At 32.2% G+C, this 19,728-nt stretch overlaps 1 protein-coding gene across 1 annotated transcript; it reads right to left on the bottom strand.

Annotated features, from left to right (window-relative positions):
• Window positions 1-2,000: 2,000 nt before the first annotated feature.
• LOC145017519 (stress-related protein-like) lies at window positions 2,001-3,399 on the bottom strand. The gene is made up of 3 exons (XM_078975540.1): window positions 3,294-3,399; window positions 2,777-2,998; window positions 2,001-2,663 (listed from the first exon to the last, which is right to left on the bottom strand). The coding sequence occupies exons 1-3, from the start codon at window positions 3,330-3,332 to the stop codon at window positions 2,208-2,210; spliced, it is 717 nt and encodes a 238-aa protein (XP_078831666.1). The 5' UTR covers window positions 3,333-3,399; the 3' UTR covers window positions 2,001-2,207.
• Window positions 3,400-19,728: the final 16,329 nt, after the last annotated feature.

The raw sequence follows: 19,728 nt of genomic DNA, 5'->3' as shown, positions 1-19,728 counted from the left end.
TAAGAATAATATACTTGTTATTATAATGGATAGAAATGCATTTGTTTTATCATTCATATATGTATACTAATTATATACGTTCTTATTTTTTATTTTTTATTTTATTTTATTTTTTAAAATTTTTTGGTTATGGGAGTTGCAAATGGAAATGAAAATAAAAGGGAGAATAAAATAAGATATAGAAACCCAAATAAAAATTGAACCAAAACATGGAAAATATACAAGCACAAATAATAAAACTTATGAGATCAATGAGTAAACCTCTGGACAACCCACTATTATATGCCTGTCGTCGGGATGAGATTTAAAAGTGGAAAATTGAATGAGAAACGAAACCGTTAGAACCGTAATATATTGAACTAGTTACGGCTATTGGTTTAAAAATTGACATTATATAGGTTTCGGGTAGTCTGGAATTGGGTCCATTGGGTTTGGGTAAATCGGATCTAAGAACCGAAACCGGTGTTAGAACCGTAACCAATTTTAGGGGCCGAAATCAGTTTCTGTGAAATATTTAAAACATTCATATCTCATTTGTTTTAATTCGGATTGATATCATTTTTTTTTCAATATGTACTTTAGAGTTTGTACATGATTTTAGACTATAAACTTGTCTTTCTTAGTTTTATATTCATTGATTTACAGTTTCCAAAATTCAAGATATCAAAACTGGAAGGTTTTTTTATTTTTTTTATTTTTTTTATTTTTTTTTTTAATATGAAAATTTTAAAACATGCCTATCTAATTCGTTTGAAATTGGATTGACATGTAGTTTTTCTGAAATTGTAGTTTAGAGTTTGGACATGATTTTAGACTATAATATTGTTATTTTTGGTTTAACATTAAATGAATTTCAGTCCCTCGAAGACACGATATCAAAACTGAAAAATTTTCAACTTCTCAGCTATTCGCTTTTGAACTTTGTGTTATGTGAAAACGTTAACACATATCTCATTCGTTAAAGTCGGATTGAAATGTAGTTTTTTCCAGAGTGTAGTTTAGAGTTTGTAAATGATTTTTAAACTATAATTTTGTCAATTTTGGTTTCATATCAATGACTTACAATCTCTCGAATTTAGGATATCAGTATGAAAATTTTCAAAGTTCAACCCACTAAGAAATAAGTAATTACCAAAAAAAATCTTTTTTTTTTTTTTTTTCGGTTCTAAACCACTTTATCCGGTTCCAACCTACTCACTTTGATGTTTTCAAGTTTTCTGTTTTAGACTCATTTTGCCCAGTACCATACCCGGAACTGGTTCCTATACACCGGTCTGGTTTCCGATTTTACAGAATCCCGTTAACCGGTTCCGGATTTTCCGGATCCCGATCCATCCGGTTTGGATTTAGACTCATTTTCATCCCTAGTTTGTGGTTTAGATACTTTTTGATTATATTTGTGGTTTACACATTTGTTACAACTTGTGTTGCATTGGATAATTTTTATATTTGTGCCTATTGTCTTTATGGTTGAACTTGTAAAATAGGATTTGCTTATTGCATTTGGATTTTTTTTTCGTAATTTACTATTTTAATTTTTTACCGACCAAATAATTGCTAGAAAAACCGGCAGTAACCTTTCACCAAAAGTATCTATCGAAAAAAAAAAAAAAAACTGACATCCGTCAGTAAACAGTATGTTCTTAAAGAAGGCACGTCGCAAAGTGTCATATAAACTCTTCTGTTGTAAAAGTTTAGGGTTGGTTGGAAACATTTTACGGATGCCTTTTTGAAAGAATGAACTTTTTTTATCGGATTTTTGTTAGTAATTTGTGATGGATTCACTAAGGAACTGGCTGCCGAAATGACCGGTTTCTAGTAGTGTATATCGCCTAGAATTAATTTGCGTATTGGTCTGTTAAGTTTATATCAAATAGTTTCGAAATAAAACTCTGTACTACAATAAAAAGGGATTAAAGAAAACAAACTTGATATTACATTTTTCGAAGAATCATCCAACACTTACGAACATAAACGATCTTCGTATACATAATCACACCTTAACTCTTAAGTATAATTTTGTTGATTGTAAATGGAACATGAACATACATATTTTCTTTCGAAAGCCCGAAACTAGCGACATGACGACTTCATTTAAACACTTCACAAAAGAAATACACGGCTCCATAAACCAACATAATATATTTTCACGTACCTTATTACACAATACGAACATAAAACCACGTCACCATACACATCGACGCCAATCATTCTTCCTGCACAGTTTCTCCCTCTTCCGCAGGAACCTCCGCAGCTTCTTCTCCTCCAGCAACTTCCGCAGCCTCTTCTCCTCCAGCAACCTTCGGTGGTTCAGCTTCAGGGATGGTGAATACCTTCGCAATCTTCTCGGTGGGCACCAATGGCAGGAATGAAGAAACCTTGTACCCTTCATCTGCTGTTTGCTGCACAGTCTCGTTGTACTTGTCAGCAACCAAATTGGCTGCTGGTGCAAAAGCGTTAACGACTTTAGTGAGAAGAGGGATTTTACTAAGAGTTTCCCAAGCTGAAGAAGCATATTCCTCAGCAACTGGCTCGATTTTTACCAACAGTTCTTTCGCTGTTTCCACCAAACCATTATTCTTGACGTCAGAAACCACCTCGGTTGAGAAGCTTTTGGCTGTAGTTGTTGCGTCCTTCACGACAGAAGGAAGTACCTCGTCAACCTAAAATCACGTCACAAGAAGATTATTATCTATAAAATGCGAAACAACATATTCTACTATACCCTTGTGAACAAAAACGTAACATGTTGTACTGAATCTGAAGAAAAGCTGACCTTACGATCAACAAACTTGAGGACCTCACCAGGGACATCTTGGAACTTATCAATAGCAGGGCCAACAACATTCTTGACAGTAGTCTCTATCGTCTCAACGCCAGGTATAGCACCAACTTTGTCTTTTACATAATCGTATACTTTTGATGCGATACCAACTACTTGTTGTACTGCATCTTCGACAAAGTCCAGGTGCTTCAGCTTCTCTTCTTCGCTCTGAACCTTTTGCATGAAAACAAGAAAGAATAACCAAATCAAATTTTCTACTCATCGTGTTATATTTCACATAGTCCTTGAAAGACTTTTATTCATCATATTGGTTTGGTGTTGATTTTGATAGGATCAAAAGAACCCAAAAAATCTTTAACAACATTTTTAAACTGCTATCAACAAATTTTAGCAAAACGGCTTTCACCATAGCTTCTGTAAATGATAGTTATGTTCTATGAAATAAATCAGACATACAAACACAAAATTATGTTTTCAAAAACATAAATACAATATAACGTCAACGAACCTCTGGTTCATCGGTAACAGAAGCGTCAGCTAGGCTCATGATGAAGATGAATGTGGTTCAATTTGTAGTTGTCTATCAATAGCTGATGGTTAAGTGATGAATCGATATTTATAGAGAGTGGGTTGCAGGGAGAAGGTATAATTTGTCACAAAAGCAGAAAAGTTTAAATGTACGAACCGTAGGTCCAGATTGACAGTAATTAATCGGTTGCTTTGGGGCCCTCATTTTATTTTTATCCCTTTTGCCTAAAATGATCCCCATACAATCATACATTGTAAATGGTCCTGGTAGGGGTGTGCGCGGTGCGGTTTCGAGTCAAAACTGCAAACCGCACCGCATGTGCGGTTTGAATATTTTAGAAACTGCAAACCGCACCACAGATGTTCAAAACCGCATGATGCGGTGCGGTTTGATGCGGACGGTTTATGCAGTTTAGTTGCGGTTTGATGAGTTGTTTAACATTAAATCTATCAAAAAACTAAAAACCTGACCGGGTTAAAAAAATGATTGCTTTCATTTTATAAAAACAAATACAATTTTCGAGTTAAATCGTTTTTAATAAATTGTGACTCATGTTACTATAATTTTGTAAGTATCATTGTTATTGCTTTATATTGCCGTTATAATTTATATATTCTTGTAAACCATGAGATCTTGATCTAATAGTGATTTAATGTTACGTTATAGATATTTAGTTATTGTAAGAAATATATTTATATACATCATTTCTAAATCGTGATTTGAAGTTATAACAAAATAAAGAAAAAAAAGTATATATATAACATGCGGTGCGGTGCGGTTTGAACCGCAGTTTTATAAATACAAACCGCAAACCACACCGCATAGTGCGGTTTGATAAAATGATGAACCGCAAACCGCACCGCGAAATTCTAAACCGCATTATACGGTGCGGTTTGGTGCGGTGCGGGCGATTTGTGCGGTTTTTTGCACAGCCCTAGTTTGTGGAATACCAAAGGGAAACTGACTTAACAGCTAATCTCTTATTAAACTTCTTTTCATTTTATTATTATTATTTTTTTTTATTTTTTTTATTTAATTTGTTAAAAACCTACGTATATATGTATTATTATTATCCGTTATTTAGGTAACAATGGTATCATGTGATTATTTTTCACAAGTTAAATAGCTAATTTAATTACATTCATAAGTCATTTTTTACACATTTAATAGTGATATTGTTTTTCATATTTGATTATATTATCTTTCCAAACATTATATATATATATATATATATATATATATATATATATATATATATATATATATATATATATATATATATATATATATATATATATATATATATATATTAAAGAAATCAAAGTTAGGAATAATATCTTTTTAGGTTTTAGGTTTTACCACAAATCTTATGTGCATTTAACACTTTTTGCTCTTAAATTCAAAACTTTTATATTTTTGTGTTTTGATTGAATTTTTCTGCCTTTTAGTTTTTGCCACAAATCTTTAGAGAGTTTGACATTTAGTCCTTACTGTCAAAAGTTTTACATTTTTAATGTTTTTACCACCAATCTTATATGAATTTGACATTTTTCATCCTTGTACTAAAAAGTTTTACATTTTGACATAAAATAGAAAAAAACCTCTTAAATTTTGTCATCATATTTTTCCAACTTTGGCAATTTTAACATTATTATCATAATATTTTTGAATTTTCTCCAGCAGTGTCCATTCTTTTGTTTGTACACTTTTAACTTCTCATTTTAGGGGTTGTCGATTTTCTCCATTATTTATGGTGATTTACAGTTTCAACGCATATCTTTAAAAGTTTGCCGACTTTTCCCGTTAATATATATATATATATATATATATATATATATATATATATATATATATATATATATATATATATATATATATATATAAGAAATAAAAGTTAGGAACAGTATCTTTTTGGGCTTTAAGTTTTTACCATAAATCTTTAGTTGCGTTTAATACTTTTTGCCCTTAAATTCAAAACTTTTATATTTTTGTGTTTTGATTGAATTTTTCGACCTTTTGGTTTTTGCCACAAATCTTTAGTGACTTTGACACCTTTAGTACTTACAGTCAAAAGTTTTACATTTTTGATGTTTTTGCCACAAATATTTTATGAATTTGATTCTTTTCGTCCTTATACTAAATTTTTTTTACATTTTGACATAAAAAAGAAAAAAAACCTCTTGAATTTTGTCACCATATTTACTCAACTTTGGCAACTTTAATATAATTGTAACAGTATTTTTGAATTTTCTCCAGCAGTATCCATTCATTTGGTTGTACATTTTTGACATCTAATGTTAGGGGTTGTCGATTTTCTCACTTATTTATGCTGATTTACAATTTCAGCACATATCTTTAAAAGTTTACCGATTTTTTCCGTAATGCCCCAAAGCGGCGTAGCTGCAACCTCTTTACTAGTTTAAAGTATAGATAATGATTGATTATTTATTGATTTATAGTCTTTTTGAAAAATCAATTTTCTATTAGTTTATGTTTAACAAAAACTTACTATCATAAAAATTAATTAAATATTAATCAATTCTAAATTATGCTTTTTAATTAGTGAATATTGTTTTGTGCAAATATTTTATATAATTTCTTATATATTTTTTCTTTTATTTTTAATCATTTGTAATGTTTTTTTAGTATAATAATATATATAGAATGTAAACAAAAAAACGATTACGAAGCCATATATATATATATATATATATATATATATATATATATATATATATATATATATATATATATATATATATATATATATATATATATATATATATATATATATATATATATGATTTACATGTTTTAAAATTGTAGCAACTTTTTTATACCTTTTAGAAGTTTATTAACTTTTTAAGTTTTTTAATACAACTTCTAAACTAACACTTTTTGAAAATATTTTAAATGTTATAAAAAATATTAAATTTCATACAAAATCTATGAAACATTTTAAAAATACTATAAAAGAAAATTTAGAAATAGTTATATGAAAGTTATAAAAATAACTATATGAAAATTTAAAAATATACCTAATATAAAAACTTGGAATAATAATTTTAAATATTTAGAAAAAAATTGGTATAAAAGCAAGTGTACGAAAATTATATGAAAATATTATATATATATATATATATATATATATATATATATATATATATATATATATATATATATATATATATATATATATAAAGCAAATTTAAATTATTTTATTAGAAAAACCTATATAAAAAATATCATAAAAATATTTTAAGAAATGATAAAAATTCTTAAGAAATTTGTTAAAAAAATTGTTCACATTTAGAAAAAAAAAATTATACACATTTAACCATTTTACTTATTAAATATGTTCACATTTTATCATATTCATCTGAGATAACTGTGATAGCAACAGAAAATGTTAATACGTGAACATATTTAATAAATTAAATGGTCAAAGGCGACAAAAAATTATCTAAACATAAACAAGACGAAAAGTTAATTACCTCACAAGTCATTTTCCGTATATCAAAACAACGACCTAACTAGATGGTATGGGTTAATTACAAATATTACAAAGAGTATTAGCATTCAACACTTTGTATCATTTAGCAAATAAGATTACTTAGTTACTATTGATTTATTTATCTAAGTCAATAACTAAATTGGTATATTGTTGAAATAAAAATATTAAGAAAGAATAACTTATTAATATATTATATGATTAGTATGTTAATTAGAAATGGTAATTATTAATTTAGAAATAATCATAAATTAATTGGAATTAGTTTTAGGATTAAATTAATTGGAAGTGTTGGGACTAATGGTGACATTGTTCAAAATTTGAGCAATGAAGAGTTCTAGAACGTCCCTTATGGGGACGATTTTTTTATAGGTTTCTAAGGCTTCTAGGAAGCCTTGGAGGATAAGAAAAGGATTTGGATAACTTTCTACTTTGAGATATTACTATTATATTCAATTAATTGTTTTCCAATGATTCCTTATCACTTATAAGTAGGACTTTAAGGATCATATTTTCGGTCATGCCTTCTTATTCTTCTATAGCTGAAATTCCTTACTGCGCTCCTATCTCCTCAAGTGTTCTTGTTGCTAGGGTTTGAGTATAAACCATTAGAGGCATCATCTCCTTAATGTTAGTATTTCCAAGCTTCATAACTTCAAGGATTGATTTGGTTTGTTTGCTATAACACATCAAAATGTATGTAATCTAAACTATGTAATTTTCGATTTACCTTAGAGTTAAGTTAGTTTAGTTCTTCATTGTATGTTATTATCAAGGTGTATGTCATAGATCTTTTGTAGGATGCAATTACCCTATTAATTGATTATTATTTTTTTGCATTATACATATTTTCTATCTATAAAACCCAACAGCGTTATCAGAGCCTAGATTTGTCAAACATTGATTACACATTAGTTGAATCGAACTAATTTTTTTCTCGAAATATTGATCTCACAACATGAGCTCAATGTTTCTAGAATTTTGGGTTTACATCATCCTAATCAAATTTATATGTTAATTTTGGTAATTATCAAATATTAATTTTTTAAGATTTCGAATTTGAATGCCTTGTGTGATAAAACATAAAACCCTAAATATTAGGAGCCATCCTTATTTGATAAATTTCAATTAGATAAAATTAAATTAAATTATCTCTTATGGATGTAATATTAATTTAATTAAAGGATAATTATAAATTCATAATATGTTTAAATTGATTCATCAATTATATGATAATTTAGATAATTAATATTTAAACCTCGTATTTTGAAAATGTTTGAAAATACACCTTATACTATATATATATGTGTGTGTGTGTGTGTATATATATATATATATATATATATATATATATATATATATATATATATATATATATATATATATATGATTAATAGTTTAATATACTACATGTATAAGACAAGATAGTCAATCGTAAGTAAGCCTCAATCACGAAGTCATGCTATAAGGGGGTATAAGGAAACGACCTATAAAATGAAGGTTGAATAGGTTTCCACTCTTACCTAACATTCCATTTAGTAGTGGAGGGTTGTTAGTCGAATGGTTGATAGTACATAACCTCTAAATGTAACAATGGTGATCCAGAAAAGATTTCTCTTCCCAATGAAAAGGGATTGGCCAAGGTTAAACTGTTTGACCATACGGTAAAGAGAAAGACTAGTTCTTAGATAGTTCTATATGCTAACCCTAAAAAGTCAATATGCTTCTATTGCCAATTGAAGGGACATTGGTTGCGAAGTTTCCCAAAAAACCTGAAAGATCTTAGAGGTAGTAAAGTGAAGTCCTGTGACTCTATTTCAGGAACATCCATTATCTAACTCAATTATCTTAATAAGTTCCTATTCATGGATTCTTAATACATGATGTGATGATCACATTTTGATGTTTTATAGTATGTAAGAGAAAGAAGGAAGGTTCTAAAGAGTGAGCTGAATCTGATCCTAAGAGATAGATTTCAGTCACATGGTTTGATGATCAGAATTTGGAGCTACTACTTAGGAGTTATGATAATTTAGTAGATTGCTTAGGAAATGTCTAGAAACATAGTTTGCATTTTATGCATTGTAAGGACAAGATCCAAATTTTTTTTTTATTATCAATAAAAGTGAAATTTTGGTTTGTCTAGTTGGCTTACTTAATACTACAATGGCATTTATGAAAATTGGTGGTTACATTTCTATTATTAGCAATGTTAAATATGGATTTGATTATTATCATATCGCTTGTGGTATTGTCATGATTGACTAAGTGATAACGAATTCTCATCACCCAAGTTTCAATTGGATAAAAACTTGGAGTCATGAAATTTGAATGAAGTGATGTATGAGAATCTTGATCATTGGAAGATTATTACTAATTCCTTGATCACATGTTTATCTGAGACAAAGTGAAGGACTAATGGATCAGTATATGTTGATATGGACTATTCAAATCCACCACAAAGGACGATAAGTCTATTGGTCATAATTTACTGATGTTTCAATAATTGTGGTTGTGTTTATAAGAGTAAGCATAATTCTGATGCTTTGAAAAAAGTTTCAAAGAGTAGCAGAACGAATAACAAGAATCTATTAGGCACAAAGATAAAAGTTTCTCCAATCTAAAAGGAAATAAGAGTACTTTAGCATCATGTTTTATGATCATCTTAATGATTGTGGAACTATATCACAATTGATCCTTGAAGAACATCTTAGTGCATTTGTTTGATTAAGAAGAGGAATCAGATATTGGTGAAATGGTATAAGCAATATATGAGTCATACTTCATTTGTGATCAAAGTTTAGAGCCATGCTCAGGTTACTACAAATCGTATCTTGAAAAACGTATTTCATACTAAGTTGGTTTATAACACATCATGAAATGTGGAGTAATAATGTTTTCTTACTCTAACACATTTGGAATTAGAAGTTGTTATGTTTTTGTTAAAACAAATGATAAACTAAGACTTATTCAATGAAGTGTTTCTTGTTGAGAATCCACACTAACTTTTGAATATTTGTTTTAGCTCGTAGATAAATGCTCCTTGTGAGAAAAACTTATATGTCAAGAAGTCAGTGTGAGTGTTATTGATCTTGAGAGTTTCAGGAGTTAATAGAGAATAACCATTTAGTTATCACTAGCACACGAACTGAGGTTGATAACCTGTCATGTTAAACTGATATATTCTTGCTTCTGTGCACCTTCCTGATTGGATTTGAGCATTCTAACACTCTTATGGTGTACATGTAACCCTAGATGCTTTGGATCTATGTTTTCTCTATTATACATGCAAACTTTCCTTTTTCCAAAGCATCATCCTAACTAGCATATTATGGAGTATATATAATATAAAACTAGCTGAATGACATACCTTTTGTTGTAGCTTGCAACCTTAGACCTTTAAGAGCCTAGCACCCCAAATGTGATGCCTCAAATGCTTCACACAAAACCACCAACAATTGAGGACTTGAGAAAGGATTACTTGCTTCACAAATTCGGCTAGCACTCTTCTAAGTTCACTTAGGTGTCTATTTTGGTAGCCAAGGGGTTTTATATATAGTGTGGAAAAACTAGGGTTTCACCATGCAAACCATAATGTGCATAACCTTCCATATTCCTTAGGATCCATAAGTGTAAACCTCTATGGACGATCCATGAGTTATTACATTGGTTTAGCCCAAACTAATGAACTATGAATCATTGGCCCACTTTCCAAGAATCATTGATTTACCAAATCAATCCCTATATATTTAATTAGTCTCTTTTGATCATTAAATTAATTCCAAATTAATTTTTGATCAATACTAATTAAATTATATGATTTCATATTAATATATAAGAACTTATAATATATTAATAAATCATAAATAACCTCATCTCAAAAGTCCATCCTTCAGATTGTTCCGGTGCCATGCAACCCAAATGGACCATGCTACTCTCGGATCAAGTACATACCAAATATAGTTATGAACTTAGACACCTTATCCAACAGTGTCCCACTTGGATAAGTCTATTAACTATAATTGTAAGTATAACTTCAGGATCCGACTAGCAATCATGGATCTTAAATTCCTTTGTTGAACTTAGACGTATCATTTTAGATAGGTGATCATATAATACTTTGTTCTCAAGATATCAACCGGAAAAATATATGGAACAACATCATACTTATTGTCCAGCAGTTTGTTTCCCGATTTCCAATTTGTTTGAAATAGAACTTAATCGAACACATCAATTTAGTTATGACCAGGCCCGACACATAAGTCAAAACAAAATCATCGAGGGGCCCAAGATATCGCTTTTAATCCTTCAAGGACTAAACGGGAATAGATAAACTTCGACTCATATGATTGTACTAACTACTAGTTAAATTGTACACAATAGCACATTTTATAGAATCAAGTTACTTATGTGGTTTCATACCATTAATGTACAGCTAACTCATAGTTAACAACTCATATCTCTTGGTTTGAATACTTATATGATATTATCGTCTCACGATCACTCGAGATAAATTCCATGAAGTGATACAAGTGAGCATAGGTTTAATCCAATACTCAGACCTTATGAGCACTCATGAATGTCGTAGCAGTGTCTAACTACTTTTAGACAATCTACAAGCCATATTCATGATAGTCTTTCTTCAATACCTACTTCCAAAGTATGATCGACTGTGGATAGTTTGAATAATTTAATTATTTTGGAAGTCAAAACATTCAAAATGAAACTATAGTAAACAATTGACATAGGACAGTACGATACTAGTAAATAAAAAGCACCTTTTATTTAAGCATCAAATGTCAATTACAATTTACACATTACAAGTTTCGAAACAGCTAATACCATCCTTCAGCCAAATGCGCCTCGCATGTTGTAAATGCTTAACCCTACTCAGTCCCTTCATGAGGAGATCTGTTGGGTTGTCATATGATGATACCCTCTTTGCCACGAGGAGTCCTTCGTCTATTCAGTGTCTTATGAAGTGATATTTTCTGTTGATGTGTCTGGATCTGCCATGATCCCTTTGGTTCCTTGGCTAAGGCAACCGCACTTTCATTGTCATAGAAAATCTCCATAGGCTCCTTTATAGTTGGAAAAACTCCAAGGTCTACGATGAAGTTCTTCAATCATATCGCTCCTTCGCTGCCTCGCTTGCTACTATGTACTTTGATTCGCACGTTGAATCAACTATTGTCTCCAGCTTGAAACTTTTCCAAGTTATTGCACCTCCATTTAAGGTAAATACCCAACCCGGATGAGAGCGGAAATGATCTCTATCGGTCTGAATGCTGGCGTCACTATACCCCACCACTCTCATGTCATCACTCCCACCAATGGTAAAGACCTAGTCCTTAGTCCTTCGCATATACTTGAGAATGTTCTTTACCGCAGTCCACTGAGCCTTGTTAGGATTCCCTTGATATATGCTGACCATGCTCAAAGAAAAGGCCACATCAGGGCGAGTAAAAGTCATAGCATACATGATTGATCCAACTGCGGAAGCATATGGTGTTCGACTCATCTCAGCTATCTCAGCCTCTGTACTCAGACTTTGAGTTTTACTCAGTTTAGCATTGCTCTAGATCGGTAAGTCACCTTTCTTGGAATCCATCATGCTGAATCTTTTCAACACCTTTTCCATGTAGGTACTTTGACTAAGTCTAATTAGTCTCTTACTCCTGTCTCTCAATATCCTTATCCCAAGGATATAGGCAGCTTCTCCGAGGTCCTTCATAGCGAAACACTTCCTATGCCAGGACTTAACCTCCTACAAGGTCGAGATATCATTTCCTATGATAAGTATGTCATCCTTAAACAACACCAGGAAGCTAATTGTACTCCCACTAGCATTGACAAATACACAGGACTCATCCTCGTTTCTCAAAAATCCAAACTCTTTGACTTTCTCATCGAAACAAAGATTCCATCTGCGAGATGCTTGCTTCAATCCATAAATGGATTTCTCAAGCTTACACACTCTATTAGGGTACTTTGGATTGACAAAACCCTCTAGCTGACTCATGTAAACATCCTCAACCAACTTTCTATTAAGGAAATGGTTTTGACATCCATTTGCCATATTCATAATCAAGAAATGCAACTATGGCCAACATAACCCTAATGGACTTAATCTTCGCTACTGGCGATAAGGTCTCATCATAATCAACTCCCAGAATTTGAGTAAAGCCCTTCGCAACCAGTCGCACGTTATATGTGTGTACTTTCCTATCCATGTTGGTCTGCATCTTGAAGATCCATTTGCACCCGAATATCTTACGACTCGATACATTGTCAACCAAGTTCCAAACTTGATTGTCATACATGGACTGAATCTCGTTGTCCATCAGCTCTTTTCATTTGGCAGACTCGGGGCCTGCCATGGCTTCCTTGTAGCTGGAAGGTTCCTTTAAATTTACCAGTGTGCTATCATTGATTAATGTGTCACCCTCAGATGTTATATGGAAACCATATATCAAAAGTAGAACACTAACTCTACTAGAATGCCTCAGAGTTATGGACTCATCAATCGGCACAACAAGAGTTTCTTCCTCAAGTTGATCGCTAGTGTTTGAGGTTCCTTCACTGTTTGACTCTTGAAGCTCTTCAAGATCAAATTGCCTCCTACTGTCACCTTAGCCTATGAGCTATCTATCGCAAAAGACTCCTCCCCTCGCAACGAAGACAACATTATCACTCGGTCTGTAGAAGAGATAACCAAAGGATTTCTGTAAGTAATCGATGAAAATACACCATTGACTTTGAGGTTCGAGCTTATCGTGAGTCTCGCGTCTCACGAAACCTCGCAACCCAAAACATTGATGTGTGATAATGAGGGAGCTTTCCTTGTCCACATCTCATGAGGTGTTTTGGCAACCTTCTTAGTTGGGACTAGGTTATGGATATGGGTGGCAGTCTCTATGACATACCCCCAGAAGGAGATTGGAAACGAAGCTCGACTCATCTTGGAAAGAACCATGTCTAACAAGGTTCGGCTGCGCCTCTTAGCCACACTATTAAGCTACGGTGTCTTAGGTGGCATCAACTGTGAAACAATTCCACACTCCTTAAGATAGTCTAGGAACTCGATACTAAGATACTTACCACCCCGATCGGATCAGAGCATCTTTATCTTCCTGCCCAGCTGATTCTACACTTCTTGATTAAACTCTTTGAATCATTCAAAGGTTTCTGACTTATGATTGATTAAGTAGACATAGCCATATCTACTGTAACCATTAGTAAAAATCCCATAGAAGTGGTTAGCATCGCTTGTGGCAGTTCGGAAGGGCCCACACACATCTGTGTGTATGAGATCCAACAAACCCTCACCCTTTTTACAAGTACTAGTGAAGGGTGACTTGGTCATCTTTCCAAGTAAACAAGATTTGCAAGTGTCATCCGACCTTAAGTCGAACGAATCCAAAACTCCAACCTTTTAGAGTTGGCCTATACACTTCTTGTTGACATATCCAAGATGACAATGCCACAAGCATGCCTTTTCCAATTCATTGGAAGAATCAATGTGAAACACATTATTTCCTAAGTTGTCTACAACCATCATAGTTTCATATATACCATTACAAGGTAAGGCTTTAAAATAAAAAACACCATTATAAAAAAAAGCATTAATAGCACCAATTTCATTATCAAATGAAAAAATAAAACCTTGTTTGTACAAACCATGAAAGGAAATAATATTTCTCGCCATTTTAGATGAGTAGCAACAATTATTCAAATCTAATTCTAACCCACTATTAATCAATAAACAATAAACTCCAATCTTGGTAATAGGTGAAACCTTCCTCTTCCCCATGATAAAGTTTATCTTCCCGTGCTCCACATCCTTAGTTCCTTGTAGGCCCTGGACATCAGAACGAATGTGAATTCCACAACCTATATCAAGAACCCAAGAGTTAGCATGTGATGAGTTTTAAGATAGAATAGTATAAATACCTGCATGGGTAGGTTTAACCTTCCCATCCTTGACATCCTGCAAGTATTTGGGGCAGCTTTGCTTCAAGTTCCCTTTTTCATGGAAATAGAAACACTCTGCTTCCTTAGGAATGGTATAGGGAGTAGTAGAACAACCTTTGATTCCACTTGAAGAGGATCCATCAAGAGACTTTCCCTTGCGGCTCTTGGAAAGATCCTTCCTCTTCTTCCCCTTCCCATGTCCAATTTCCAGAATAGGGGCATTAGCAGTAGGAGTAGATGCAACATTTTTACCTTTGAGACCACTTTCAACAGTCCTCAAAAGGCCTTGAAGTTTTCTCCAAGTGACCTTCTCCTTATTCATATGATAAGTCATACAAAATTGATCATAACATGCATGTAAAGAGTGTAAAATGATATCTATGGCCAACTCTTCATCAAATTTAACATTTAATTTGAGCAAACGGTTCACAAACCTTTGCATTTTCTGCAAGTGGGCCGTGATGGGTTCACCATCCTTTATCTTTGTTGTAATCATGGAGTAGATGATTTCATACCTCTCTTAATGAGCACTCTGATGGTATCTTTCCATCAGGTCTTGGTGCATCTAAAAAGGGTAGAAGTCCTCCTTGTAGGACTTTTGGAGTTCAGCTAACATAGTGGCAAGCATGATACATGCTACCTTGGTGGCATCCTTCTCACGTGCGCTAAACTCAACAATCTCCTGAAGAGTAGCAGAAGACTTATAAATTTCCTTTAGCTCCTTATCGAGGACATATTCATTGCCCTCATAGCAAGTGACCATCCTGATGTTCGTAATCTAATCATTGAAATTAGTACCATCAAAGATGACTCTCCCACTAAGGTTTATGAGAGAGAAGGAGCCAGTAGGGTTTGAGCCAGAAGCAATGTTGGAAGACATCTGAAAAGAAAGAAAAAAGTTTATATTAGATAAGAGTCCTTAATATAACACCCAAATGAAATATTAAGATTAGGACCCAACACAATAATTTACAATTTGGAAGAGGGATGCCATAATCCAAATTGCAAAATATTTGAAAGTAGGTAAATGACGATTTACCAATTTCCACCATGAAAATTGAAATAGATTATTAAGTTTTAGTTGGATTGAAACTCCTAGATCCTTTGGGATTCATTAAACTATTTAATGGCATGTTTAAATTTCGATTATGCGCTTTAGGTTTGTGACTGGGTTACCGAGGATCAAAAACAAGGTGTGAATAACCATGCAAATCAACTTGGTATTCTTAATGTCATTTATCACCTAATCGATGTGCCGGTTAACCACACACGCTCCATCGATCTATGAAAAACAATAAGCTACCCTGTGCCATCCTTACTTGTCCAGATTAATGTGCCGGTTAAGCACACATGATCCATTAATGACTTGGCAAGGTGCAAAATGTAATTTCATGGATTAGCATCAATTTCATATTTTCCTAAAGTAACTAAGACTGGGAATTTAATAGAACATTTAGTTACTTTATAATTATCATTATACTTTTAATGAGAATTAGTGTCCTATCCTACCCGTTCGGCTAACAACCCTCCACCAGTCAACGTTGCGGTGGGTGAGAGTGGACATCCATTAAACCACCATTTTATATGTAGTAATCTTATACCCCCCTTATAGACCGACTTTGTGAATGAGACCTACTAATGGTAAGGCTGACTTGTTCTTATACATATATATATATATATATATATATATATATATATATATATATATATATTATTAAACTTATAATATTATAAAGTATAAGGGTTGAATTTCAAACTTTTAAATTCTAAGGTTTGGAATTAAAGTATTCAAAAGTGTGACTTTACAAATTCCAAAACTTGAGGACAATTTTTGATATTATTCAAAACTTTTCATTTTCTTAACAATGAGTTTAATGACATTTAAAGAAAAGACTTTTGGTTTTCCATAACTTGAGGACAAGTTATGGAGCCCATTAAAACCATTTAGATCAATAATTACACTGACAAAAAATGTTAAATAATATTTAGTTAAACTCATAAGCATAGATAATTCACATCAACAATTTTCAAGAAATTAGATAATTACATAAAATAATACAAATCTTGAAACTTCGACAATTATCTTTTAATGGGACAAGCATGATCATTACCTTATGAAAAAATAGATTTCATGGTTCAAAAAATAGTTTAGGCGTAATGATCCTAATCTAATTTTTACCAAAAACTCAAATTTCTGCACACTAGAGCACCAACTCAGCGAGTACATGAACTGGACTCGTCGAGTTGCACTTTCCTGAGTGGACTCGGCGTGTCACCCAGTGGACTCGGTGAGTTCACTGTCCAAAACCAGAAATATGATTTTTTTTCAACTTTAAAAAACAAGTAGCATCAAGTATAATAGAAAACAATCCTAGGCTCTGACAACACTGATGGGATTTGAGCATTCTAGCATTCCTATGGTGCACACGAAACCTTAGATGTTTTAGATCTATGTTTTCTCTATTGTACATGCAAACTTTCCTTTTTCCAAGGCATCACACTAACTAGCATATTATGGAGTATATACAATACAAAAATAGTTTATTGACATACCTTTTGTTGTAGCTTGAAACCTTAGACCTTTAAGAGCCTAGCACCCCAAATGTGATGCCTCAAATGCTTCACAGAACACCACCAACAATGGAGGATTTGAGAAAGGATTACTTGCTTCACAAATTCGGCTAGGACTCTTCTAAGCTCACTTTGGTGCCGATTTTGGTATCCAAGGGGTTTCTTATATAGTGTGGCAAAACTAGGGTTACACCATGCAAACCCTAATGTGCATGACCTTCCATATTCCTTAGGATCCATGGGTTTAAACCTCCATGGACCATCCATGGGTTATTACATTGGTTTAGCCCAACCTAAAGAAGTATGAATCATTGGCCCACTTTCCAAGAATCATTAATTTACCAAATCAATCCCTATATATTTAATTAGTCTCTTTTGATCACTAAGTTAATTCCAAATTAATTATTGATCAATACTAATTAAATAATATGATTTCATATTAATAAATTAGAGCTTGTAATATATTACATGCTTCAAATTGTTCCAGTGCCATGAAACCCAAATGGACCATGTTACTCTCGGGTCAAGTACATACCAAATATAGTTATGGACTTAGAGACCGTATCCAACACTTCGAAGTTGAGTTAGTGATGCTTATGAGTTCTATAATTCTCATTTGACTATAAAAGGTAGAGCTTGTTCGTCAATGAAAGTACATTAATCAAAAGGGGTGAACTGTTAACAACACGGAAGAACTGGTAGGCCGTTGTGCTAGCAAAGGTCAAGTAATTAAGAACAAGAAAAGTTCAACCCATGAAAGGAAAAACTAAAATTGAATTTAGTTTTGTCACAAACCTTACCTTATGATTGTAGGTTGGAAATAACAGAATCATATGGATGAGAACATATACACCATAAAATCTAGGTGGCACAAAGTTTCGCTCTAATTCATGAGAATGATGATGAGGAAAAACTTTCACTGGTAGATTTTAAAGATCTGATAAGTTTCATTATGGTTAGTGGTTGTGTTAATTACATTCTCAAAATCACAATATGATTATGGCATCCCTTTTTATAGTTAAAATTGTGAGAGATGGCAAGGAATTGTTTAAACTTTTAGGACATATGATTGTAAGTTCTGAAAGGGTTTGAACACAAAAATATATGATACATAATGAAGGTGTATAAACTTGAGAAGCATAGTTGAAGACTTGTCAAAGCATCATGTATCAGAAATCTACACTTTAATAAGAAAGTCAAGAGGATTTATTTCTATAAGTCCAGTTGATTTTTGGGAACATGTTAAAGCTAGTGGGAGCATAATTTTTATGTTGCTAGTCTTGCAAGTTGGCAATATTATTCCTAGTGAAAAAAATTTCAATTTGTAGATTGCAAAGTTTGGGAATTGTTTCTCTATAATAGACTTACGGTAGAGGGCACTCATACTTCATTTCGAATCTAAAAATTTAGATTGCATAGTTTAGTAGAACTTAGTCATAAACATATATCAATATCATGTTGAAATGGTTGAACATAGGAAATTCGATATATAGAAATATTTTAGCAAGAGACTAAACAAATATCAGGTCTTTATGTAACACATTGTGAATTGAGTCCCATATGCTTTAGATATAGGATCGATTGTATGTGTTATAATATTCACTTATTTTTATTTTTCCAGATGCCTTAGGAATGGAGAGGGAAGAGGACTAGAACTTTGTGTGATTAATGTTTTTGAACAACTGGCAAGAACATTCTGAGGTTATACCAAAATATTGGTAGCTTGTAGATAGTTGGAAGTATGGTATTGTTTGGAATGACGATAGTGACATATTTTAGATTGGGATGATTCTTTGTCAAAATTGATGGTCATATGGGAATATGGAAATGTTTCAATAGAGGGAGTTGATGATTAAAATCTACATGTGAGTTAGAAACTTTAATACAAGTAAGGTGTTCAAGGAGTGTATCCTGAATTTGAGACTTTATTACCATGAAATTGTTTTTAGTAACAAAGTTCCAATGAAACATTTTGTCAAATGAGCATCATTAGAATAGTGTCTAGTCAATTTGTTCACAAAGGAAGGACCAAAGAAAAACATTGTACGCATGTTTATAACATAGCATGACTGATGTTTAATTTAAGTGGTTAGTTGATTGCTCCAAACAATATACAATGAATAAAGTCTAAAATAATATGGTGATTAAATAATAAGGGTTTTATTTATATTCAATACTTTTGAGACCATAGTTAATTAGGTTATTATTGAGTTTCACTTTGCATGTTTTACTTCCTGAATAATTTGATTATTCAAAATTCCATAGTTGATTGTACTTTTGGAAGTAAGTAGTGAATTAAGACTATTGTGAACTGGATTGTAGATTTTCTAAAGAGTTTTAGACATAGCAATAGTTTTA

This window comes from Lactuca saligna, chromosome 9 (assembly GCF_052625555.1).
Source record: "Lactuca saligna cultivar CGN05327 chromosome 9, ASM5262555v1, whole genome shotgun sequence".
In the NCBI taxonomy this organism is placed as follows: domain Eukaryota; kingdom Viridiplantae; phylum Streptophyta; class Magnoliopsida; order Asterales; family Asteraceae; genus Lactuca; species Lactuca saligna.
The sequence above is the reverse complement of the archived record's forward strand: the minus strand, read 5'-3'. Positions and strand labels throughout refer to the sequence as shown.

What these genes read in the sequence shown, in the direction of transcription:
- LOC145017519 (XM_078975540.1), bottom strand. Translation starts at nt 3,332, where the DNA reads ATGAGCCTAGCTGACGCTTCTGTTACCGATGAACCAGAG. An exon ending in CTGTTACCGATGAACCAGAG is followed by an intron (nt 2,999 to 3,293) that starts GTTCGTTGACGT and finishes TTCATGCAAAAG; the next exon opens with GTTCAGAGCGAAGAAGAGAA. An exon ending in TCAAGTTTGTTGATCGTAAG is followed by an intron (nt 2,664 to 2,776) that starts GTCAGCTTTTCT and finishes ACGTGATTTTAG; the next exon opens with GTTGACGAGGTACTTCCTTC.